The sequence below is a fragment of the Dendrobates tinctorius genome, unplaced genomic scaffold (genome assembly GCF_039654945.1).
Source record: "Dendrobates tinctorius isolate UK_male_01 unplaced genomic scaffold, ASM3965494v1 ptg000265l, whole genome shotgun sequence".
Classification (NCBI taxonomy): Eukaryota; Metazoa; Chordata; class Amphibia; order Anura; family Dendrobatidae; genus Dendrobates; species Dendrobates tinctorius.
The window spans coordinates 8036021-8062417 of record NW_027361932.1 but is presented as its reverse complement, the minus strand read 5'-3'; the positions used below and the strand labels follow the sequence as shown (position 1 = coordinate 8062417).

General features: G+C 42.8%; 1 protein-coding gene across 10 annotated transcripts in view; it reads right to left on the bottom strand.

The window, feature by feature from the left end:
• Window positions 1–16790, bottom strand: part of ARVCF (ARVCF delta catenin family member) — a 281584-nt gene extending 264794 nt beyond the window's left edge. For 8 of the 10 annotated variants that reach the window (XM_073559057.1, XM_073559061.1, XM_073559062.1 and 5 more), the window contains exons 1-2: window positions 16356–16570; window positions 10464–10712 (exon numbers count right to left, since the gene is read on the bottom strand). In XM_073559057.1, the coding sequence (XP_073415158.1) occupies window positions 10464–10679 (216 nt within the window). In that variant the 5' untranslated portion in view covers window positions 10680–10712; window positions 16356–16570. The other 2 variants (XM_073559056.1, XM_073559058.1) reach the window with 2 other exon arrangements.
• Between the last annotated feature and the right edge of the window lie 9607 nt (window positions 16791–26397).

Below are 26397 nucleotides of genomic sequence, written 5' to 3'. Positions count from 1 at the left end.
GCGCCGTATACCGCGACACGGTGCAGTCTAATTGTACCTGACGTAGCTCAGTCATTTTTCCACTTCTTTTTAAAATAATTTGCAAATAGTAAAAAAATTTGACACGTTGAAAACTGCATGTTGAGAGCATCACTTTTATGCTTCAAAAATGTACAATACAAAATAATATTGTGGTACTGTGTTAGCCAGAAAAATCAATGTAAATACGTATGTCCCAAAAAAATGAGAAAAGTATTCATGGAGTGATACCTTTATTGGCTAACCAGAGAAATTATATTTGCAAGCTTTCAGAGCTCAAAACTACCCCTTCATCACTTGTAATATAGCCTGATGAAGGGGCCTTTTGAGCTCTAAAAGCTTGCAAATATAAATTATCTGGTTAGCCAATAAAGGTATCACTCCTTGACTACTTTTATCATTTTTTGGAACATAAGTATTTACATCGATGCTTCAAAAATGGAATAAGTGAATTGAGCAATATATCTTCTTTATAATTTTTTTTTTCGTGCAAAAGTTATTGTTTACTTCAATAATGAGGTAGAGGTAGAAGATCAGCATCATATTGTGTCACTGCCTTACCATATGTGACTTTTGATCTGAACATAGACAATTCCGAATTTGCACTGGAGAAACAATAATAGAACCTGTAATCTCCCAAAATTCTTTAACCCCTTTCTGCCATATGACATACCATCCCGTCCATGTGCCCTGGGACTTAATTCCCAGGGACGGGATAATACGTCATAGCAATCAGCGGCGCCCACGTGGTGAGCGCTGCTTATCACAGCTGACACCCGGCACTATGTGTCAGGGGCGGACACGATTGCAGTGTACCAGGGATTTAGGGAAGCATCGGCAGGGAGGGGGCTCCCCCCGTGCTTCCCTGAGACCCCCACAGCAGCGCAATGTGCAGCGCTGCCGCGGGGGCCTCCTTCCCTGCAGGTCCCTGGATCCAAAATGGCGGCGGGGACCTTCGGGGGCCTGCAGTGAACCGACTTCCTCAGTGCCTGCAAAGCGCAGGCACGAGGAAGCCTTTTGCACTGCCTGTGACAGATCGCTGATCTGTCACAGCGATCTGTGATGTGACAGATCAGCGATCTGTCATATGACAGTTATGTCCCCACCGGGACATTGTAATAAAGTTAAAAAAAAAAGTGTAAAAAATGTATTTAAAAAATCGCAAAATAAATTAAAAAAAAATATTCCCTAATAAATTCATTTTTTGGAAATAAAGTAAAAAAAACAATAAAAGTAAACATATTTGGTATCGCCGCGTCTGTAACGACCCACCCTATAAAACTGTCCCATTAGTTAACCCCCTTAGCGAACCCCTTAAAAAATAAAAATAAAAAACAAACCAAAAAATAAAGCTTTATCATCATAACGCCGAACAAAATAACGCGCGATCAAAAAGACGGATATAAATAACGATGGTACCGCTGAAAACGTCATCTTGTCCCGCAAAAAACGAGCCACCATACAGCATCATCAGTGAAAAAATTAAAAAGTTATAGCTTGCAGATTAAAGCGATGCAAAAATAATTATTTTTTATATAAAATTGTTTTCATTGCATAAAAGCGCCAAAACATAAAAAAAAGACATAAATGAGGTATCGCTGTAATCGTACTGACCCAAAGAATAAAACTGCCTTATCAATTTTACCGCACACGGAACGGTTTAAACGCACCCCCCCAAAAGAAATTCTTGAAATGCTGGTTTTTGTTCATTCTGCGTCCCAAAAATCGGAAAGCGATTAAAAAATGTCACGTGTCCGAAAATGGTACCAATAAAAACGTCAACTCGTCCTGCAAAAAATAAGACCTCACATGACTCGGTGGGTCAAAAAATGGAAAAATTATAGCTCTCAAAATGTGGTGATGCAAAACCTATTTTTACAATAAAAAGTGTCTTTTAGCGTGCGACAGCTGCCAAATATAAAAACCTGCTATAAATAGTAAATCAAACCCCCCGTTATCACCCCATTAGTTATGGAAAAATAATAAAATTAAAAAAACGTATTTATTTCCATTTTCTGGCTAGGGTTAGGGCTGAGATTAGGGTGAGGGGTGTGTTGGGGTTAGGGTTGGAGTTAGATTTGGGGGTTTCCACTGTTTGTGCACATCATGTGCTCTCCAAACGCAACATGGTGTCTGATCTCAATTCCAGCCAATTCTGCGCTGAAAAAGTCAAATGGTGCTCCTTCCCTTCCAAGCTCTGCCATGTGCCCAAACAGTGTTTTACCCCCATATATGGGGTATCAGCGTACTCAGGACAAATTGCAAAACAACTTTTGGGGTCCAATTTCTCCTGTTACCTTTAGGAAAATAAAAAATTGGGGACAAAAATATTATTTTTGTGGAAAAAAAATGATTTTTTTATTTTCACGCCCGGGCGTTGTAAACTTCTGTGAAGCACTTGGGGGTTCAAAGTGCTCACCACACATCTATATAAGTTCCGTGGGGGGTCTAGTTTCCACAATGGGGTCACTTGTGGGGAGTTTCAACAGTTTAGGTACATCAGGGGCTCTCCAAACGCGACATGACACCTGCAGACAATTCCATCAAAGTCTGCATTCCAAAACGTCACTACTTCCCTTCCGAGCCCTGACGTTTCCCCATACAGTAGTTTTCTCCCACATATGGGGTATCAGCGTACTCAGGACAAATTGGACAACAACTTTTGGGGTCCAATTTCTCCTGTTACCCTTGGGAAAATAAAAAATTGGGGACTAAAAGGTCATGTTTGTGGAAAAAATATGATTTTTTTATTTTCACGCCCGGGCGTTATAAACTTCTGTAAAGCACTGGGGGTTTCAAAGTGCTCACCACACATCTAGATAAGTTCCTTAGGGGGTCTAGTTTCCAAAATGGTGTAATTTGTGGGGGGTTTCCACTGTTTAGGCACATCAGGGGCTTTTTTAATTGTACGGCTGTACGTTATAAACTTCTGTGAAGCCCTTGGGGGTTCAAAGTTCTCACCACACATCTAGATAAGTTCCTTGGGGGGTCTAGTTCCACTGTTTTGGTACATCAGAGGCTTTCCAAATGCGACATGGTGTCCGATCTCAATTCCAGCCAAAAAGTCAAATGGCGCTGCTTCGCTTCCGAGCTCTGCCATGCGCCGAAATAGTCGTTTACACCCACATATTGGGTATCAGCGTACTCAGGACAAATTGCACAATAACTTCTAGGTCCTGTTATCCTTGGCAAAATAAAAATTGGGGGTGAAAAGATCATTTTTGCTAAAAAAAAATATGATTTTTTAATTGTACGGCTGTACGTTATAAACTTCTGTGAAGCCCTTGTGGGTTCAAAATTCTCACCACATATCTAGATAAGTTCCTTGGGGGGGTCTAGTTTCGAAAATGGGGTTACTTGTGGGGGGTTTCCACTGTTTGGGTACGTCAGGGGATCTCCAAACGTGACATGGCATCCAATCTGAATTCCAGCCAATTTTGCATTGAAAAAGTCAAACGGCGTTCCTTCCCTTCTGAGCTCTGCCTTGCGCCGAAACAGTGGTTCCCCCCACATATCAGGTATCAGCGTACTCTGGACACATTGCACAATAACTTTTGCAGTCCAATTTCTCCTGTTACCCTTGGTAAAATAAAAAAAATTGGACCTGAAGTAATTTTTTTGTGAAAAAAAGTTAAATGTTCATTTTTTTTAAACATTCAAAAAATTCCTGTGAAGCACCTGAAGAGTTAATAAACTTCTTGAATATGGTTTTGAGCACCTTTTAAGCAGTTTTTAGAATGGTGTCACTTTTGGGTATTTTCTATCATATAGACCCCTCAAAGTGACTTCAAATATGATGTGGTCCGTAAAAATAAAATGGTGTTGCAAAAATGAGAAATTGCTGGTCAACTTTTAACCCTTATAACTTCCTAACAAACAAAAATTTTGGTTCCAAAATTGTGCTGATATAAAGTAAACATATGTGAAATGTTATTTATTAAGTTTTTTTTGTGTGCCATATCTCTGTGAATTAAGGGCATAAAAATTCAAAGCTGGAAAATTGTGAAATTTTCAAAATTTTCACCAAATTTCCGCTTTTTTCACAAATAAACGCAAGTTATTTGAATGAAATGTTACCACTAACATGAAGTACAATATGTCACGAGAAAACAATGTCAGAATCAGTGGGATCCATGGAAGCGGTTCAGAGTTATTACCTCATAAAGGGACAGTGGTCAGAATTGTAAAAATTGGCCCGGTCATGAACGTGCAAACCACCCTTGGGGGTTAAGGGGTTAAAGACTTGTGGATAACCCATTTATTATTCTTTTTCTTATCCTGAGATAACCATTGATGTTACTGTTAGATAGCGGTAGATATCGTGTTGTTACTCTTCCATGAATCCCATTTTTGCACAGACACTGAATGAATACAGACCTTAGCTATGACTGATTTATTTCAATACCCTTTTTCTTCAGCCTTTTTTATTTCATCTGACCTTGGTCTCATTTTTTGCAGCAAGGCTGTGGTGATTAGGTTAGTATCATAGTAAGGTGCAATATATAATTTAGACTCAATATTATTCATTCCTGTCTCGCCTGGCTGTGTTCAGTCAGGTTAATGTAACTGTCAATTACATTTGTGTCAGCTATGCTGTGTTCACACGCTGGGGTCACATTTAGGTTTATGAACAATATTTTTAAATTATGGCACGAATACTGGAAAGGTGGCAAAAAAAGAAAGCTTGAATACATTGTCTACGTTTGTTGAGCAGTTATGTTACAAGCAATAATTAATATATTAAAGGGAACCTGTCACTTGATTTATGCTGTCCAAAAACTGGGCAGCATGAGTCAGAGAATGGCTGCACGATTGCAATCAGGTATGTTTTTCTCTGAAGTATTTCAGAGAAAACAGTTTGAAGAGTTGGCCAAGGGACTATAAGGAGAGATATGACTAGTTCGGCCCTACCCCCAGCCGGCTTCTCCCTGCACTCCTCTAGTTGACTGACAGGTGCATAGGGAAGGACCTGAAAGAGAGAAGCAGGGAGAATCCGGCTCAGGGCAGCGCCAGTCAAGTTTTGTCTCTGCCTTTTAAAAGTCCCCTTCTGACTCCTCAAACTACATTTTCACTGAAATGCTGGAGTGTTTTAGAAAAAAACATACCGGGCAGCAGTCGTAATGCCCGGCGCTGCTGCATGTAGTTTGGAACATTACTTTAAAGGGTTACTCCCACTCCCATCTCAGCCTTCCATGGACGAGACAAGAGTAACTCTCACCAGGCTTTGACCATTGGAGGTTGAGATACAGAGCCGAAAGTGGCAGAACAGTTCTTTTTCTTTAACTTCCTAGGTCACTCTCAACGGTTTCCAATGCTCCACCTCCATGGCTTAGATTCCGGATGGAGGGTATAACTATCTCAACTTAGTTTGGAATAACTCTTTAAAGTAAAAAAGTAAATATAAGCGTACCGGACTGTTTCCATACATCCCAAAGAGCTGTATGGAGCGGTAGCATGCATACTCAATCTCCATTTAATTTTGTTAGTTTGAAATCCCTTTTAAAAACTCAAACTTTTTCTCAGCCATTCCGTCAATTCAAAATTATAGCCATGTAGTAATGAGCAATTACTTTCTATGCCTCTGGTGGTACATCAAAAAATCAAGCGAGTTGCCCCTGTGGACTTAGTGTGTGGCAATTGTTGTACCATAGCAGACACAGGCTATGAGATAAATGTACTGGTAGTATTATTTCATGGAATAATCCTTTCACAGGAAAAATATCATGGCCAGCGTGCAGTCATTAAATATATCGTATTTCTACTGCAGTGCTAAAAACAATGGTTCAACTGCAATTTATTTCTTTTGCTGATAAATAACTTGAGTGCTTTTTTTTCCGCAAGACAAAAGGTAATGGGTTTCATCTAACAACATGGGAGCAAAGATCGAAAACCACACCAAGTAATATAGGCTACGCTTATTTCAGCACTAAAAAAGGTAAAGAAGCCTGGCCGTACTATATTAAGTTACATAAAATGTGGAAGAAATGTTCTATTTACACTTTTCCAATTCACAAAATTATACTTCCCAAAACAACAATACTATAGGACTCATCTATGTGTATACACAATCTAAAGTCCAAGGCAGCAGGCCCGGATTGGCAATATAACCAACCGGGCATTTTCCCGCTGGGCCGCTGTCACGTGGGCCGCGGGCGGCAGCGCCCAATCATCTGGCCGCTTGCCAGCTGCTGCGGCCACTGTTGCTCCTTCCGCCGGCCCTATGCGGGCACGGCGGTGATAGTTTACAAGTTCCTCCCGCACTGCAGGGAGATAAGCCACCACGCCCCCCCACCTCGCCTTAGCATGAGACCCCCTCCCCCCCGCAGCCACTCACAGCGTCGCACTCGCTTTGCCTGCTCGCTCTGTTCGCAGGACCTGTGATGAGGTCTCAGGAGGGGAGGAGTCAGGGGGTCACATGATCAGGAGCCTTCGTCCAGACCCCCGATCATGTCACCCCTGACTCCGCCCCTCCTGTGACCTCATCACAGGTCCTGTGCGCTCAGCCTTGCCTCTACCGTCTGCAAGACTCTGCTTTGCTGTTGTCATGGTGCTGGTTGAGGTAAGTATGTGTGGGGTCAGGATTTACAGTGTGTATGTAGCAGAGCCGTGTGTGTATGAGGTGGACGGAGAGGAGCCGTGTGTGTGTGAGGTGTACGGAGCGGAGCCGCGTGTGTACGAGGTGTACGGAGAGGAGCCGCGTGTGTACGAGGTGTACGGAGAGGAGCCGCGCGTGTACGGAGAGGAGCCGTGTGTGTATGAGGTGTACGGAGAGGAGCCACGCGTGTACGAGGTGTATGGAGAGGAGCCGCGCGTGTACGAGGTGTACGGAGAGGAGCCGTGTGTACGAGGTGTACGGAGAGGAGCCACGCGTGTATGAGGTGGACAGAGTGGAGCCGTGTGTGTATGGAGTGGAGCCATATGTGTACGGGATGTACGGAGCGGAGCCAAGTGTGTACAAAGCATACAAAGCGTGCTTTTCCCACGGACACAGGAGTACACGGCGGAGCCCCGAGGAGCATTTTAAAACACACACATGACGTTCCACCTGAAGTGATGTGCTGGAAGCTGACCGGAAATGAGATAATTTCTTGAGGAGATTGTGACGGAACTAGGAATGCTTCAGATCCATCACCGTTTCCTCCTCCGACAGCACAGACAGCAGGATCGCCTTGGAATCGGGGATGCCGGCCATGTGAGCGGATCATGATAGGTCCTGCAACCGGGAGGCTCAGGTGGGCACTACAATGGGAGCCGGGCTGCTATAGTATCTTTGTAGAATCTTTATTTCTTTCTCTCTTTTTCTTTCTCTCTCTGTTCTTTCTTTCTCTCTGTTCTTTCTTTCTTTTCTTTTCTTTACTTCTTTCTTTCTCTCTCTGTTCTTTCTCTGTCTCTCTCTCTTCTTTCTTTCTTTCTTTCTTTCCCCTCTTTCTTTCTCTCTCTGTTCTTTCTCTGTCTCTCTCTGTTCTTTCTTTGTCTCTCACTGTTCTTTCTTTCTTTCCCCTTTCTTTCTCGCTCTCTCTGTTTTCTTTTTTCTCTCTCTCTCTGTTTTCCCTCTTCCTTAGTGCCAGTCAGTGTGCCCATAATGCCAGCCACTGTGCCCTCAGTACCAGTCAGTGTGATCAGCAGTGCTAAATGGGTGTGATTAGGTGTGCACATGGGTGTGACTAGTTGTTAAATGGGTGTGGCTGGGCGTGTCCATCATTCCCTTCTTCAAAAGTTGGGAGAACTTTGCCACCGGATCCGGCTTTTTTCCCATAGACTTACATTATCGCCGCATTGCGCCTGATGGCCATGCGGTGTGTCCGTCTTTTGCCGGAAATGGCAAAAAATGCCTGTCCGGCATCTGCAAAAAAAAGTTCCATGCAACGTTTTTTGACAGCGCCGGACCGCTTTTTTGCAGAGCGCATGTGTGAAAACTCTTTCTCCCTCTCCTACACCGTATCTGGCAAAAACAGATGATCCGGCGGGCTGCGGTTTCTACCTGATCCAGTTTGACAACTTTTCGCCGCAGCCCGCCGGATTTAAAATCCGGAAATCTGAAAGTAGCCTAAGACACAGATGCAGTAATGTTCTTTTCAGTGTGGGCTCATCACATAGTAGCATCTAAGGCTATGTGCACATGCTGCAGTTTTTGCTGCAGTTCTGCTGCGGTTTTGGCCCTGCGGAACTGCAGCAGTTCCGCAGACATGGTACAGTACCATGTAACCCTATGGGTTTTAAAAACCGCTGTGCTCACGCTGCGGTTTTTCCATGTGGTTTTGCTGTGGTTTATAAAACCGCAGCATGTCAATTGTTTCTGAGGATTCCGCTGCGGTTTCACACCTTTAACATAGTAGAGGCGTGAAACCGCAGGAAAACCGCAGGTCACTTTACCTGCGGTTTTACCTGTGGTTCCGCACGGAAAGACCTGCAGGTGAATCCGCAGCGTGTGCACATAGCCTAAAGGTTCTTGTTCTGCTTCTAAATTGTACAGTATAGACAAAAATTAAAAACTGATACCAAAAGAACGTGTTTCCTAGATTCAATGACAATCAAGATGACCAAATTAATAGAACAAAAAAAGAAGTGGGGACCATACCCATATACTGCAAGTGTCAATTCACCCACGTTTATAACTTAAAGGGGTTTTCCCACAAATAAAGTTAATTTTAAAGTTGATTTTAATCAATACCTCTTCGAATAATAATAATTTCCACAATTGGATGTGTTTAAATAAAATGTTCCTTTGCTGAGATAATCTTATAAATGTGCCCCTGCTGTATACTGTGTAATGGCTGTGTCTGACCGTGCAGGAACATGGTCTGATCATACCACAGCTCCTGGGCAGGGGAGGAAGCAAAAGAGAGTATACAGACAGGACAGCATGGGATCACAGCTGATTCTTTTTGTGAGGTAAAGCATTTCCCTACCTGTTTTTTTTAATATTTTACTTCAAAGATGGAATAATTTACAATCATATACTGTAATCTCTGTATGCTTTTTTCTCTCTCCCCTGCCCAGGAGCTGTGGCAAGATCAGACCATTTTCCTGTATGGTGAGATACGGACATTACAGAGCACAAAGAGGTGACACATTTATAAGATTATGTCAGCACAGGAACATTTTTTTCCCATTCATTTGCTGCAAAAAGGTTGAGGGACTAGACATGCTGCTGTTTTGAAAAAAAAATGCTTTGATGGTTCAAATGTGTAGGAAAAAAAATATATGGTAAGTAGCAAGTGCACAAAATTTCAGAAATTAATTCACTTTGCTACTACTGTAAAACAGCTTTTCTTTTTCAGGGTAAAAACGAAACATCAAAAAAGATGTGTGAACAAGCCCCATCTCTCATATATGCCTGCATTCCAATTACATCTTCATAATCGGAGGCCAGTATTAAACTGATCATGTAATCATTCAAAGTCAATAGGCAAGCAAGATCCTTTGTCACTTCCCTAGTCATTATAGACCCATAATGAGCCTAAAAATGCATAGTAAGAGACCTAACAAATTAAACCTTTCTTCAGACCTGACTATTTTATCTAAAGGAAGGCATAACAATCCCCACCCTACCCACTCAGAAAAAAAAAGTACTGGCCTCACAAAGCAGGTGGATAATTTATTTGGATTAATTACATGTTAGTCACTATATTAGTGACAATTAGCAATGCTAGCCGTCATTATATAATTACCTAGGTCATTATTGAATGTTATGCCATTGCCAATTGTTGGGGTTAGGCAAGTAAAAAAAAAAAAATTTTCGTTTGTAAAGTATTTGTAATGAATAAATCGTTCACCAACATGGGCAGACTTCTGTATAACAAAATGATAAATTAGTAGTGTGATGTGTAGTTTTGACAAATCATATGGTTCTAAAAGTCAATAGGCTTAAGCATGTGATGTTGCTCTTTAAAATTGTCATCAAAGTTTGTACGGCTGACCACTGAAGATGAGATAAAAAGTCATAATTAGTGATGAGCGAGTATACTTGTTGCTTGGGTTTCCCCGAGCATGCTCGTGTGTCCTCCTAGTACTTTGGCGTGCTCGGAGATTTAGTTTCTGTCGACCCAGCTGCATGATTTGCGGCTACTAGACAGGCTGAATACATGTGGGAATTCCAGAAACAGGCATTCAGCTGCGTCGACAAACACTAAATCTCCGAGCACGCCAAAATACTCGGAGATCACCCGAGCATGCTCAGGAAAACCCGAGCAACGAGTATACTCGCTCATCACTAGTCATAATGACTCATAGGTCGGTCAGTTTCCTAGAGTCCACAGTACCAATGCTAGTTAATCAATGCTGAGAGATGAAAGCAGCAAAAGGATAGAACATTGCATACACAATAAATAGAATTAAAGAACAGCTCCTACTTGTAAAACATGTTAAAACCAATTGTAGTAACATATGCAAGCAAATAATCATTGGTACACGAGTGATAACACAATATAAAAAGCAGGTTTTACCTGCAGAACTAGCTGCTGCCAGGCAGTGGTTAGCGGTTGCCCATTACCAATGTTGCACATGCTCATTCTTTCAGAGGGCACATTGGCACGCTCAAGTTGAAGGGACACATTACGACGTTCTTCTTCTAAAGCTCGGGTCAACCTCTCAAAGCGCGCTTCTTGCTCTTTCACAGAGGCCAGGATACTGGCAGCAGACCTTATGTCATAGTCATCCATAACTGTTTGTGAAAGAAGTCTTGCTGGTAACTGCTAAAGAGGGTTTAAGGAAAAGGTGGAAAATTAGAAAACGGTTATCGGTTGCTCGGTGAACCGGGAGCATGTACACATATCACTCACAGAGATCACTGAACATGCAATGTGATGATTTATTGCACAGGATGAACATATTCATGTGTTGTGGTGGTGAGAAATTCAGGTTTCCGTGAACAGATTTTGCCATTTTGCTGCCTTTTGCTTCTATAAAACAACAATTAATTTTATACCTAACCTCTTTTAACATAAATGTGTTCTCTCCAACATTATTACAGAAAAACCCAGGCAACAATCTTTATAAAATACTTAAAAACACAATTGCCACTGGCTTGCATTAACAAGCCGCTACTACTTTAAGGAGTAAAACAATCTCTTGGGGGAAATACGAAGCCCTTAAGGAGAAAATAAGCTTCTATTTGACATTAAATTTTCATGCATATTCCAAAATCATTTTCATTGTGCAAATAACAATGTAAAGTTAAAGAACATAAAGATAATAGGTTTCTTGGAAGCAGAGACTACTCTTTGAAGATCTCATCAATTTGACAACATTAAGGTAGGCTTTCAATCTTTGCAACGAAGCAGAAATGCTAGAAAACTTGTGATCCTCAAACTAGTAGGCATTTGGAGTATGTACTCGTGGGCTGTGGGGTTTTATGGCTCTGAAAATCAAATCAGGGACAGCAAAGGGAAGCAAAGAACATGTTTATTTTTAATGAGCAATGCTGAATGCTTTCCTTTTAAATTCCAGCCTACAAGATCGTATCGGGCATTTGCATGACTGGTATGTGGAGAGTATGACGAGGCCCGCATGCACATGCGCCAGTCACAATACTGAATGGCGCCTATATGAGCAAACAAAAGACAGTGGAGACCTTTTGCCTTGGAACAAGCCGTGCTGGATTTGTTGGATTTTCCATCCATACTGTGACTAATCAGTGGAAATATCAGGCTAGATTTGCAATAACGCGACTATTATGATGTATAAACAGATATGAACATAATGGAGAAGGAGGATGCAGAAAGAACGCGCTTTCTTTTCACCTGTACAGTAGAAATTAGGTCACGTATTACATACATGATAGGATGATTCATTTTTTTTTATTCAATAAAATAAAAACAAATGCATATATTTTTTATATAAACTCATGGCTACATTAAGAAATGACATACTGCTGCACAAATTAATCAGCAATGCCTAAAATGTGTCATATTTATATAATTTTAGGGTTAGATCATTTTCATTTCACAACTAGTTAAAGTAAAGCTATTAGCATTTCTCGTAGGAAAGCATAACTATAATATTTTCCAAGACAGTGTTAATTACTAAATATATAATTAGTGCAGCTTCCATGAAATTAAACCTATAATCAGCTGCAAGTAAACGAAATATGTCTGCTATACTCAGGCTCCATAACAGCTTTATAAGCGAAGGACAAAGTTTAAAAAGGATTTGCTTCTTTCAATATGCACTGATCAGTCATAATATTAAAACCAACAGATTAATATTGTCGAGGTTCCCCAAATTCCACTTAAACAACAGTGAATCACTGAGGAATTCAGGACCCCAAAAGAGTTATGAAGAAGAAAAAATTAAACAGTTGTCCCATGGACAAAGTACATTTTAATCAATCGATCTTGGAATAATAAGTTCCACAATTGGATGTGTTAAATGAATGTTCCTAATTGTATAAATATGTCCCTGCTATGTACTGTTATTTCCTATGTCTGTGCAGAGCTGCTCCAGTTCATGTTCAGCACATTACACAGCTACTGGGCAGGGGTGGGCAAAAGTAACTTATGATAAGTGAGTGTACAGATGAATCGGCAGGAACTTGCAGCTTAAGCTGACATATTTCCTTGCCTGAGATAACACATCTCTCTGCCCAGGGTAACACATATCTATGCCCGAAGTAACACATCTCTTTGCCTGAGGTAACACATATCTCTGCCTCAGGTAACTCATATCTCTGCCTCAGGTAACTCATACCTCTGCCTGAGGTAATTCATATATCTGCCTCAGGTAACTCATATCTCTGCCTGGGGTAACATATATTTCTGCGTCAGGTAACTCATCTCTCTGCCTGAGGTAACATATCTCTCTGCCTGAGGTAACAGATCTCTCTGCCTGATGTAACACATATCTCTGCCTGGGGTAACACATCTCTCTGCCTCAGATAACACATCTCTCTGCCTCAGGTAACTCATATCTGTGCCTGAGGTAACACATCTCTCTGCCTGAGGGAACTCATATCTCTGCCTGGGGTAACACATATCTCTGCCTGGGGTAACACATCTCTCTGCCTGAGGGAACTCATATCTCTGCCTGGGGTAACACATCTCTCTGCCTCAGGTAACACATCTCTCTGCCTGAGGTAACACATCTCTCTGCCTGAGGGAACTCATATCTGTGCCTGAGGTAACTCATATCTCTGCCTCAGGTAACACATATCTCTGCCTGAGGTAACATATCTCTCTGCTTGGGGTAACATCTCTCTGCCTCAGGTAACACATCTCTCTGCCTGAGGAAACATATCTCTCTGCCTGAGGTAACACATCTCTCTGCCTGAGGTAACTCATATCTCTGCCTGAGGTAACACATATCTCTGCCTGGGGTAACACATCTCTCTGCCTCAGGTAACTCATATCTGTGCCTGAGGTAACATATCTCTCTGCTTGGGGTAACATCTCTCTGCCTCAGGTAACACATCTCTCTGCCTGAGGTAACACATCTCTCTGCCTGAGCGAACTCATATCTCTGCCTGGGGTAACACATATCTCTGCCTCAGGTAACACATCTCTCTGCCTGGGGTAACACATCTCTCTGCCTGAGGGAACTCATATCTGTGCCTGAGGTAACTCATATCTCTGCCTCAGGTAACACATATCTCTGCCTGAGGTAACATATCTCTCTGCTTGGGGTAACATCTCTCTCCCTCAGGTAACACATCTCTCTGCCTGAGGTAACACATCTCTCTGCCTGAGGTAACACATCTCTCTGCCTGAGGTAACACATCTCTCTGCCTGAGGGAACTCATATCTCTGCCTGAGGGAACTCATATCTCTGCCTCAGGTAACACATCTCTCTGCCTGGGGTAACACATCTCTCTGCCTGAGGGAACTCATATCTGTGCCTGAGGTAACTCATATCTCTGCCTCAGGTAACACATATCTCTGCCTGAGGTAACATATCTCTCTGCTTGGGGTAACATCTCTCTGCCTGAGGTAACACATCTCTCTGCCTGAGGTAACACATCTCTCTGCCTGAGGTAACACATCTCTCTGCCTGAGGGAACTCATATCTCTGCCTGGGGTAACACATATCTCTGCCTCAGGTAACACATCTCTCTGCCTGGGGTAACACATCTCTCTGCCTGAGGGAACTCATATCTGTGCCTGAGGTAACTCATATCTCTGCCTCAGGTAACTCATATCTCTGCCTGTTTTATCACAGAAGTGAGTGCTTCTGCTGTGTCTCCAACCCTCTGAGCTCATCATAATTCAGGAGTTTATGCCATCTCTCTGAAGTAATCGTACATCAAATTTTAGAAAATGACCTACAATCTTGACGTACAGTTAAGTCATTTTGCAGTAAGGTGTTATTGCAAGGACCCAAAATTTTCCACCTTTGAAAATCCTCTGACCTAGTCATCTATCCATCACAATTTAGCACTTTTCAAAGTCTCTCAAATTCTCACTTGCCGATCTGCTAAGCTTCCAGAACCTCAAATTCCAAACTGACTGCTTATTTGCAGCCTAATATATCCCAGCCCTTAACATATACCATTGTAAAGAGATAATCAATGTTATTTACTTCACCTGGCAGTGGTTTAAATGTTATGACTGACCAGTTTACATTACTGAATGAAGTTGTTAAAGGGAACCTGTCATGTCCCCAAGCACTTGTAATCCGGCTGTCAGTCAGTGCCAGTGAGTGGTTACAGCTGACGCTCACTATGTACTGAGCAATGACTGAAGCCATCAAGCCTCAATAACTGAAAGCCGAAGGCTGCCGGGAGGGAATCAATTCATGTCCTCCTGGTAGACAGGCGGTCAGTGCGGCTGCCGCAAAGGTTTAGAATGCTATTAACCCCTTAACGACCAGGGGTATTTCAGGTTTTGAATTTCTGTTTTTTGCTCTATCTCTTCCCAGGGCCACAACTTTTTTATTTTTAGTCAATATGGCCATGTGAGGGCTTGTTTTTTGCGGGAAGAGTTGTACTTTTTAACGACACCATAGGTTTTAACATATTGTGTACTGGAAAACGGCAAGAAAAATCCAAGTGTGGTGAAATTGCAAAAAAAAGTGCAATTCTACGGTTGTTTTTTCTGTTTGTTTCTTTTAACCATGTTCACTAAATGTTAAAACTGAACTGCTATTATGATTTTCCAGGTCACTATGAGTTCACAGACACCAAACATGTCTAGGTTCTTTTTTATTTAAAAAAATGGTGTCATTTTCGAGACCTGTAGCGTCTCCATTTTTGGTGATCTGGGGCTGGGTGAGGGCTTACTTTTTGCACACCGAGCTAACATTTCTTTATACCATTTTGGTGTAGATACGATCTTTTGATCGCCTGTTATTGCACTTTATTGCAATGTAGCGGCAACCAAAAAAAACGTATTCTGGCGTTTTTAATTTTTTTCTCATTACGCCGTTTAACGACTAATTATTTTTTTATATTGATAGACTGGGTGATTCTGAACGCGGCGATACCAAATATGTGTATATTTTATTTTTTTATTGTTTTATTTTAAATGGGGCGAAAGGGGGGTGATTTGAACTTTTATTTTTTTTATTTTTGAAATTTTTAAAAACATTTTTTTTTTAACTTTTTGCATGCTTCAATAGTGCAGAAATGCTCACTTGCTACGGGCGCTGACCACGGGGCGGCGCTCTTAGCACTCTGGCAATGACAACCATAGAGGTCTGCTGTAGACCTCTGGTTGTCATGAGAGGGGAGAAAACAGCAAAAAAGCAGATAGGTTTACCCGTCCAGGCCTCCAGACAAATGCACTATCAGACCTCTGGTTGTCATGCCAACTCATCATTGACCCACTATCATGTAACAGGGTCACCGATGGGCGGGATTTGCGATGTGCTTCCGGTAATTGCGAGTTAAATGCTGCTGTCAGAGATTGACAGCGGCATTTAACAAGTTAACAGCCGTGGGTGGATCACGATTCCACCCGCGGCAGTTGGAGGGGCACATGTCATAGGAGCCTGCAGAAAGCAGGGGGAGTCCAACGTGGGCATACAAATACGTCGGAAAGGGGTTAATCTGCAGCATAACCCCACACTTGTGAGTTAATACTTTAGTGTCTGGGGACATGACAGGTTTCCTTTAAATATTTACTAATCTCTAAGCTGTAAATAGTGTGAAAAGACAGGATAACAAATAATAGCAACATCATGGTGCTCCTTCTAAATCTGCCTAATTATGCAATAAAACCTGCCATCTATTTTAACTGCACCTCTAGGCAGATTTGTTATCTTAAAACCCAGAGAAGCTGGATTACAAACCTTGTGGCAGCCATATTTATTAGCACAATGATTTCCCAAAAATAGTATGACTAGATAATTGACTAAGTAAACGTTTTAGTAACATGTTGAATAATGACAGTCAATGCGAGACTTACATGTGTTTTTCTTTTTATTCTCTGGCATTGTGATGGATGGCACTGATAATATAGCCATAAATAGCAATGTTGTTCTGTTCTAAAGATCTAACTATTGGGCCGATGGGGGTTTAAATATGATATGCTGGTATCCAAGTTTCAGTATTATACCGGCCCCTCTATAGGCCGGATTCCTCTCTGCGTATTGATGGCAGGTGTATAATGAATTCTAAAATCTAATGGAATAAAGAGAGCACATCACAGTTCACGAGAAAGAAAACATAATAAATATTTTTAGAAGAGCAAAATAAAAAACGAAGTGCAAGAGCAAAGAACGCATGCAGAGGGGAGAAAAAGGCAATACACACCTAGCCGAATGTTAGGGTCTTTTAGAGACGCTCAGACATCACCCACTACGACTATAGAAAGAACAGCGGCAGCCTGAAGCAGAATCAGCTACAACAAAGAAAGGAAGGACAGGAAAGGTTAGTCAGAAAAATTACAGACAGCTTTACTGATGTCTTAATAATCATTGCTAACCCCTGAAATGCTAACTGCTCTGCCGCACATTTTATAAATCACCTGGTTAAAGAAAAAAAAGAAAATATGGTCCCCCAGCTTATTTACATTGGAATCATCAATAAAGCCTAAAGTCAATCAACTAAAAGTGAGCACTAATGGTATATATCATCCACTTCAGAGCTGTATTCACGGCAGAGCGCGAGACCTACCTGCGTTCTGGAAGTCTATCGATAGGAACCAAATAATTATAATTAGAAAACGCCCCAACAGAGGGTCTGTGCAGTATAAATGGGACATGGGACAAATGGAGATATTGATTTTAATTATGGCAAAACTTTTAGTCAGTGTTCTTTACATATCATTGTCTAAGAATTCAATATATATGTTCCCAACAAGGACCCCTCTTATTTACATATTTGTGCTGTCTTTCAACAAAGGCCGTGATTGTCAAAAGTATGTCATTAATAGACAGCCAAAGCCATGGGCAAAATGGATCACAGAAGCAACGTGTTGGCATAGAAGAGATAAAACAACCACAGCTGGCATCAAGTGCCAGGAAAAGAACGCAGTGCTCACAGTGCTCGGAGATTAATGTCTTCCCCTACAGATGGAATGTAACACTAAGCCTCTTGTAATGTTACAAATGCTTATTTTGTGACATGGAACTCATTTTTGCCAATAAATATAGCAATCAGAACATTAGTATTCCCTGAACCCAATAGAGGCTTGATCTTATATTCTCTCTATATCTCCAACAGCAGCACTAAAGTCAATATAAACTGTGCATGCAAATGTGTCTTCAAGTCACTGAATTATTCAAGAGGGGCTGCTTTGCTTTCATTAGGGGTCATGCAGCTGTGAAAGCAGACGAACCACAAGTGACAAGTGACCTGATACAATAAAATATGCAGTGAACCTCCTGTGAGTGACCACTAAAAGAAGTCTCATCACAAGTTGTATTACGTAATACCTCCTCTATATTCAATGGTCTGGAAATGTATTAGAATACTTCCCGATTGCCGTCTTCCCTTTTCTATCACCTCTCCGGCTCTGTTCTGACCCATGTGACCCGAGATCATACTGGCCAGCCCTTACAGGGTCTGTTCTGGGCCAGAAGATACTTTCTCAATGTAAGTTTATGCAGCCTTGTTCTGAGTCTCATAGACATGCACGCTGATAAAGGACGAGTATTTTAGGCACAAAACTCGTCCTTTATCACCTGCCCACATAGTAAATGCTGTGAGAGCCTGCAAAGCACCAGAGCAGTCACATGGCACTGAGTGGTGCTGGAAACTGGAGAAGACCGTGATCAGTAAATATTGCATATACTCTTACATGCCATTAAAGGAAATCTGTCAGCAGGTTTTTGCTACATACTCTGAGAGTAGCATAATATAGGCCAAGAAATCCTGATCCCAGCAATGTATCACTTACTGGACTGCTTGGTGTAGATTTGATAGAATCCTGTTTTGTCTAATGTAGTTGTAGCAGAGCTAAGGCTACTTTTACACATGCCATTTTTATTGCGGCACGTTTTTAAGGGCTGTTTTTGCGGGCCGTATTGCCATGATTTTTGCGGTCTCCCGCGAAAACTGGCCACAAAAAACTTCTCGGATCGCCGTTTTTCCCTGTTGTAACAAATTGCAGGGGAAAAAACGGCAATCCGCAAATATGGTGTACCGCAAAAACAAGGTACCGTTGTTTTTGCGGCACCATTGATTTAAATGGAGACCGTGTCCGTGAGCCGTGAAAAATATCGAGGAAGCTCTATATTTTTTCACGGCCGTATATACGGCCCTCATGGCCATATGGGACACGGCGCTCCGATGTATTTTTGCGGCCCCATTGAAATCTATTGGGGCCGCAAAAACGGCCCGCAAAAACACGGCAAGTGTAAAAGTAGCCTTAGAGTTCAGGGCTTTGTGTATAACCTCACCTGCACCTTTCCTATCTACATTGTGAATTGTCAGAAAGCTGCTAATCAGTGGTGGGTAGACTTGAGCGACTTTGGTTGGATCGGGTTTCATGAAATAAAATTTGTTTCAGATGAAACTGGTCCAACTAGGGCAAAAAAAGTCGGAGTTTCGTCTGAAACCCGACCCCAATGCAAGTCAATGGGAAATAAAAGTCGGCATTGAGCGGATGACATTCATCCACTCAATGCCGACTTTTATTCCCTATTGACTTGCATTGGGGTTGGGTTTCGGACGAAACTCCGACTTTTTTTGCCCTAGTCGGACCAGTTTCATCTGAAACAAATTTTGTTTCATGAAACCCGATCCGACCAAAGTCGCTCAACTCTAGTGGTGGGGTTGGGATTATACATATTAGCTTGACTAGTGTGCACGTAAGCTGTAGTCCTGCTGATAAAATAATGATTGTATTGAAACTGCAACACACAGCTTGATAAGTGACACATACCAGGCTTGTGTGCCCTGTATTATGCTGCTATAAGATTAAAAAGCAAAAACCTGCTCACAAATTTCCTTTTAATAGATAATTAGAATGGATTACAGAATAAAAAAATTGTTGACACTTCTGTAAGTATGATCTTGTAGTTCAGAGGTCTTTTCAAAAAGATAGCGCTTTAGAGAGAATTCTTAATCTATTTTTTTTGTAAAGTGACAGACTCAAAGACTGAAACCCAACCAGCCCCTTTTATAACCAATGCGGTGCATAAAGCAGTCTCTTTCCATGATGTGACACATCTGTTCCCTGCATAAACTCTCTTGTTCGTTCCATTACAATGGGACAGAAAAGTTGATTTCCTAATACTAATATGAAGCCAGCCTAAAACTACAGCACTTTATCTATGCCATGGATTGTGTGGGGGAGAAATTAGACTCATTTTTCAATTTCTCATTTACGACTGTTTTTTTTTTCTTTTAAAAAGTTGCATTTTATAAAACGGTCTAAAGCCTGACCAAGCCGAATACAACTCTCACTTTTCATTTCACTTTTACAAACTGATTTGCAAAAGGAAATGACTATAAATTGATAAAAAAAATGTTGAATAGCAAATAAGTCACCAATTACATGCCAAAAAGTGGTGGATTCTTGTGCTTTCTGTGATTCCAGTTTTATTTTTTGTATTTATAGGAGAGACCAAAGTAACAATGTGAAGCATGAAAAGAAAATTGATGCAGACAGAATTTTCTGTGAATTTTTTCAATTGGCAGTCACCCAAACAGAAAGAACCAAAATGTGAAGTTTTACTTGAAAACTTTGATATGCCCCCTCATTAGTCACCGTACTGCTGGGCAACAATCTTTAAAAAGTTGACAATTTCAGTATAATTCCTACAGGGTTCAGCCTGTTCTTTTATGTCTGCTTTTCGCGTGGACGGCTGTGAAGGTATGAAACCTTTCTCAAGTGCCTAACAATGCGCAAGGTTTCTTTTTTTCACAGTTGACACCGAGGTTATGGACATGCAGACAGGAGATCAGCCTGAAGCAGGTCACAAACACCTCCTTGGGAAATAACTGGCTTTCTTCGAATGGTACAATGGAAATGTCATTACAGAAAACTATTTGCTAAGAACTTGTTTGCGAGGAATTTGCCTTATAAATTCTTTATGTCATGCCACATCTGTAGAAATCACTTTTAAAGGGAATCTGTCACCAGTTTTGCCACCTAATCTGAGAACATCATGATAAAGGGCAGATTCCAGTTATGTGTGACTTACTGAGTTGAACGCTGTAGTTTCAATCAGGGCTGCCACTAGGAATTTTGAGGCCCCACACTGGCAAAATTTTCAGGACCCCCTTGATACTCCATCCAGGCTCCTCTCCAGCTCCGCTTTCACCTCTTGAACTGTCCACAGTCCCACCGCCCACTCTTGGAAAAACTCCACTTCTGCACCACATCCTCACCAATCACAGAGTAACAGTTCCCATCACCACATACATAGCCAGCAGCTTTTGTTTCGGCAAAAATCAGGAGAGGAACAATCATAGGAAAAGTATAATAGAAACTCGTCACCACTTCTGTATTTTTCTCCCATTTCTGTTTTTGGCTTACAAATACTTATGTATAATACTTACCAAAAACATATGAACATGGCCTTTAGATAGGCGATTACTTTTTCACAGGCGAACCCCTGGAAGTGCGTTTTTTCTACTTTTATTTCATCTATATTAGAAATCAAGAATCTTCCCCTTATTGATATCAGAGATAGTAAGTGACCGCCATACACAACATAATCCCCTATACCAAGGCCAATAATACCACATAAATGGAACAAATACCACCACACCATGACCAGACCACAAATTACCACCAAATACTGACCAAATAATACCACATAGAGGGGACAAATACTGACACACCATAACCAGACCACATATTACCACCACCACAAAGTATCACAACGTGGTGACCGAATAATACCACATACAAGGAACAAATACCACAGCATCATGACCAGATGAAGTATATGAGAACCTTGTTCAGGCCTTGTTCCAACTTGCATTGAGAATTTTTCGATGCAGCTTCTGACTTCCGGCCAGTCAGAAGTTGCGCTTACAAGATGGTGCAGCGGGACTGCAGTGGTGCTAAAAAATGGTGAAGACGCTGGAAGGTTAATATACGACGGGGGCAAGGAACTAAGGTTTTAAAGGACTCTGTCAGTACAGAATGACTGTACAAACGAAGTCTCTCCGATCGGTGCTTATAGATATTGAATGTGTACAAGGGCTTTAACCCCTGTGTTAGATCGGCTCACTCAGCTGTACACAGTTATGCTGTCCCTTTAAGATATTCACTGGTTTATTATATATGCGGCATATACCATGATGAAGTATAAATAAACACGGCCCTTTGGGCAAAACAGGAAAACAAAACAAAGTGGTAACACAAAGCACAGTCCTTGTGGTATCGGGGATCCACCCACTCAGGGTTAGCAAAACACGGTTCAGGTTAGCAATGAGGGTAATCCTCAACTGACACACTGAATGCCTCAGACCACATCATGGGGTGGAGATAAGGTGGACAACCTACCATCTACTCTATGGTTGTCCGTAAAAAACTTAGCCTTTAAAATGACCGATTAACTCCTCTCAACACATAGTGTGCTGCAGGAAACTTCTGGGTTTCAAATCACTGAAGCTAATAGTTTTAGTGAAACATATCTCCCCTCCAGCACTCTGCCAGTGACTTTGTCACACTCCTTAAGGACAAAGCAATTTTTCATTTTTGCGCTTTTTTTTCTTCCCCTTATTTCTAAAGACATGACTTTTTTTTATTTTTTTGTCAACTTAGACATGTAAGGGTTTATTTCTTGTGCCCCGAGCCGTTGTTTTCATTTATATAAATTTTGGGTCAGATTTGATGTTTTGATCACCTCTTATTACATTTTCTCATGTTGTTGTGGATGACGACAATCCACAATTCTGGTGCGCTGATTTTTTTTTTTTCATATTTTTCAAAGCATTTTTCTTTTACTTTTCTCTGTATTTGTTTATCCCCTTAGGGGGCTTGAACCTGCAATAATCCGATAACTTGTGCTATATTTAGCAGTGCCACAATATTGCTGAATATTGCAAAAATCACAATCTCCTATGAAAGTCCACTACAGGCTGGTCTTCACAGGAGTATTGTTAGCAGAGGCACAGGCCATCAACAGGCCTCTGGCCATCATGGCAGCCCATCAGCTCCCCACGATCATGTGACAAGAGTGCCAATAGGCGCATAGAACAGCACTCTCCCCTGCCAACACGCTGTAAATGCTGCTGTCACAGATCCACAGCAATGTTTAACAAGTGAACAGCGGCTGTTAGTGACAGATGATGGCTGAATATCACTGCCATCATTTGCCAGGAAAGATGCGGGATCAGCTTGCAAGCCTGCATCAAAGTCAGGGAGACAACATATGATGTACCCTGTATGTCAAATTTTGTTAAGGGCTTAAACACTCTGGGGAGATTTTTCAAAACTAGCAGTATGCAAAAATGAGGTAGCTGCCTATATCAATGCATCAGTGTATAGCTATATATGAAGTAGACTCACATTACCTACCTATATACTATAATACACATATATAGAATATACCCATGTATAATAAAAACCTGTGTCTACTGCAGATGTGATATACTATACATGTATGTTTTACGTGTCTAAGTATTGTACCTGTGTGATAAATACAACAGGTACAGTATATGTGACTAAAGGCTTCACTGGGGAATGGGGGTCAGGGGTTAGGGGGTCGGTCCCTGCCTGGATTTGTTACAGTAATGGTGACAGGAGGCAGCCTGTCAGAGAATACAGCTAGTGATTTAATGACTGTGTTCTTGAGCTCTGAGCTCTCTGGTCAGTGCTGTGTGTGGATGAGAATCCTGCACCGATCAGACTGCACAATGCTCTGGGGTTACAGTTAGTAAATCACTGCTTCTAGTCTCTAACTGCAGCCCCTGCCTCCCATCATCACTGTGCTAAACAATCAGGCAACTGATTCAGGCCGTTCTTTACCTATGGTCCAGGGGGTAATTGTAGTCCTGCACACAGCTGCATCTTCCTTCCGGCCATGAGAGTGCAGACTCCGTTCTGCACAGGCTGAAAGTGTGTGCAGGGAGAAGGAGGCGATCTATCAACAGGCGCCAGACAGGACGAGCTGGAAGGTGGAGTTGTGAAGACAGGAGATGCTGCGCGCATAGTTGTGAAAAGTAAAGCAGAGTAACTGTTCTTAATTGACGGTGACAGGCCCTCTTGCCCCTGGGGCCTGGTGAGTAGAAGCAAAGGGGAGGGGCACGCCGCCCGAGCAGCCGGCATGTCCGAGGCCCCCCTCTTTCCTTCTGCTCACTGTGCCCCATACACCAGTAAGGGCAGTAATGCCCTGATGGTGGCCCTGTGTGTATGTACGGTATATGTGTGCATGTATGTACGGTATATGTATGTATATCTGTGTGTATGTATGGAATATGTGTGTGTTTGCATGTACGGTATATGTATGTGTATCTGTGTGTATGTACAGTGTATGTATGGTATGTGTGTGTATTAATGTATGGTATATGTATGTGCATCTGTGTGTGTATGTATTGTGGTGTAATGACCACTGTGTCCGCTAGGGGGCGCTGTGTGGATGACCCAAGAGAGAGGATGAGTGGCAGAATATGGATGGACCGCTATGTATCTCAAGGTGGGTGGCCTTGAGATGGAGACTTATGTATGTTTGTGGATCAGCAATGACATTGCTGAGGTGCTGCTATAATATGTCAGGGAGAAGTCTCCAGGTAACTAGAGAGATGGGCGGTATATGTATGTGTATCTGTGTGTATGTACAGTGTAAGTATGGTATGTGTGTGTATGAATGTATGGTATATGTATGTGCATTTGTGTGTGTATGTATTGTGGTGTAATGACCAGTGTCCGCTAGGGGGTGCTGTGTGGATGTCCAAAGAGAGAGGATAAGTGGCAGAATATGGAAGGACCGCTATGTATATCAAGGTGGGTGGCCTTGAGATGGAGACTTATGTATGTGTGTGGATCAGCAATGACATTGCTGAGGTGCTGCTTTAATATGTCAGGGAGAAGTCTCCAGGTAACTAGAGAGATGGGCGGACCTGGTTACCTACAAACCCACCCAGGGGGTGTATTTAAAGAACACTGTTGTAAAGAGTGTGTAAATGCTTGAAGGACCTGTAGTGAGGTCAGGGTCATGTGACCCGATGGGTGTGGCTATGAACCATATAATGTTGCCAGGGTAGGTCACATGGGGTGAATGCTCCCGCTGAGATGGGGCTTCCTGCTTGACAGCACGTGTGGACACTGTGAGTAATGGCTGCAAGTGCCTGAGAGTTCCCTGGAGGGAATGAATGTCTGCAGTATGGAGAAGCCTGATGGGGTGAGATATAACTGTGAGGCTGAAAAGCCTGCGTATTGGACATTGCTAACAGAGTGAAGCTCTGTCATGGACGCTATGCCGTTTATATATTGCTGGTCATGGTTTATGATGTTTAATAAACCGCATCGACTATACTGGTTTATGGAAAACCTGTGCCGGATCTGATTTTGTGGCTGCCAAGCGAGTGATCCCCTACTTAAATGACAGCGCTACCTCACATGTGGTGGCGAACTGCAAAGGGCAATATTGTAGCCTTGTTGCTAGGGGCAACAGAAAAGGACTGCAAAGTTTCGGTTGCTAAGGGCAACGGTTTCCGAAGGCATGTGTTACAGTGCTGGCAAGGCTGAGCCAGGAGGGCTGACGGTTGGGGAAGCCACTGCCCGGCTGTGGTTCTGGAACAGTGGGGCGGCCTAGTGAGTAAGGCACTGTCCGGATCGGTGAGCCCAGTGCAGCAGTTTCCCCAGGAGAAAGAGACTTATAGGATACCTCTGCGGTAGAGGGGTCCGAGAACCTGCGCGGCCAGCAGGTGACGTACGTGAAAACCGTGTTGTACTGACCGGGGTCAGTGAGAAAGAGACTTGTGATTGCTAAGGTGCCTCTGCGGATATGAGGTACCCGAGGACCTGTGTGGCCGACACAGGTAACGGACAGGTGTTCGTGTTGTACTGACCTGGGTCAGTGGGAAAGACTGTGTACCTGGAGGGTTCAGTGAGCAAGGTCCTGGATGGTCAGTGTTGGGAGGTTCTAGGAGAAGAATCATCTCCCTGGAGCACGTGGTATGACCTTGGACCTGGTGAGGCGAGAGTGTTGGGCAGTCTCAGGAGGAGATGGATGTCCTGAAGAGCACCCGCTAAGCCCCTGGACCTGGTGAGGCCGGTGTGTTGGGAAACCCTGGGAGGAGGGCCGCTCCCTGAATAGCACCCGGTGCGCCCTGTGTGTTGGACGGTCTCAGGCGGAGACGGAACATCCTGAATAGTACACAGACAGGACACGTAAGTTTTGTGTGGTGTGTTGGTGTGGCCAGTGTGTTGGGAAACCCTGGGAGGAGGGTCGCTACCTGAATAGCACCCAATGCGCCCTGTGTGTTGGACGGTCTCAGGAGAGGAGACGGAACGTCCTGAATAGCACACAGAAAGGACACGTGAGTTTTTTGTGTGGTGTTTTTTTTCTTTTCTCAACTCAGCCTGCGGTGGCTCATTGGGAGTCAAGAAGGTGAAAAGCGGCTTCCTGTAACTCGGCGGGGTTATGAATGGGACAAGCGGCTTCCTATAACTCGGCGGAGTTACAAAGGGGACAAGCGGCTTCCTGTAACTCGGCGGGGTTACGAAGAGGACACCAGCCACTGTGTGTGTACAGCAGCTGGTGGTCTCGGTGATCAGTGACAGCAGGAGCTGTGGGGGTGCCAACAAGGACTTGTATGGTATCGCACAAGAGTCAAACTGTGTTGTATGAACTGTGGTCTAAGGAGACCAGTATAAAGGACATGGGGAAATCCCGAAAGGGGGCGGTGACCCAAATCAGGGTGGTAGCCCAAAAGGGGGTGGAGTCCCAGAAGGGGGCGTTGACACAAATTGGGGTGGTAACCCAAAAAGAAGTGGAGTCCCAGAGGGGGCAGTGACCCAAATTGGGGGGGGTAACCCAAAAAGGGGTTGAGTCCCGGGAGGGGGCAGTGACCCAAATTGGGGTGGTCCAGAAAGGGGCCAG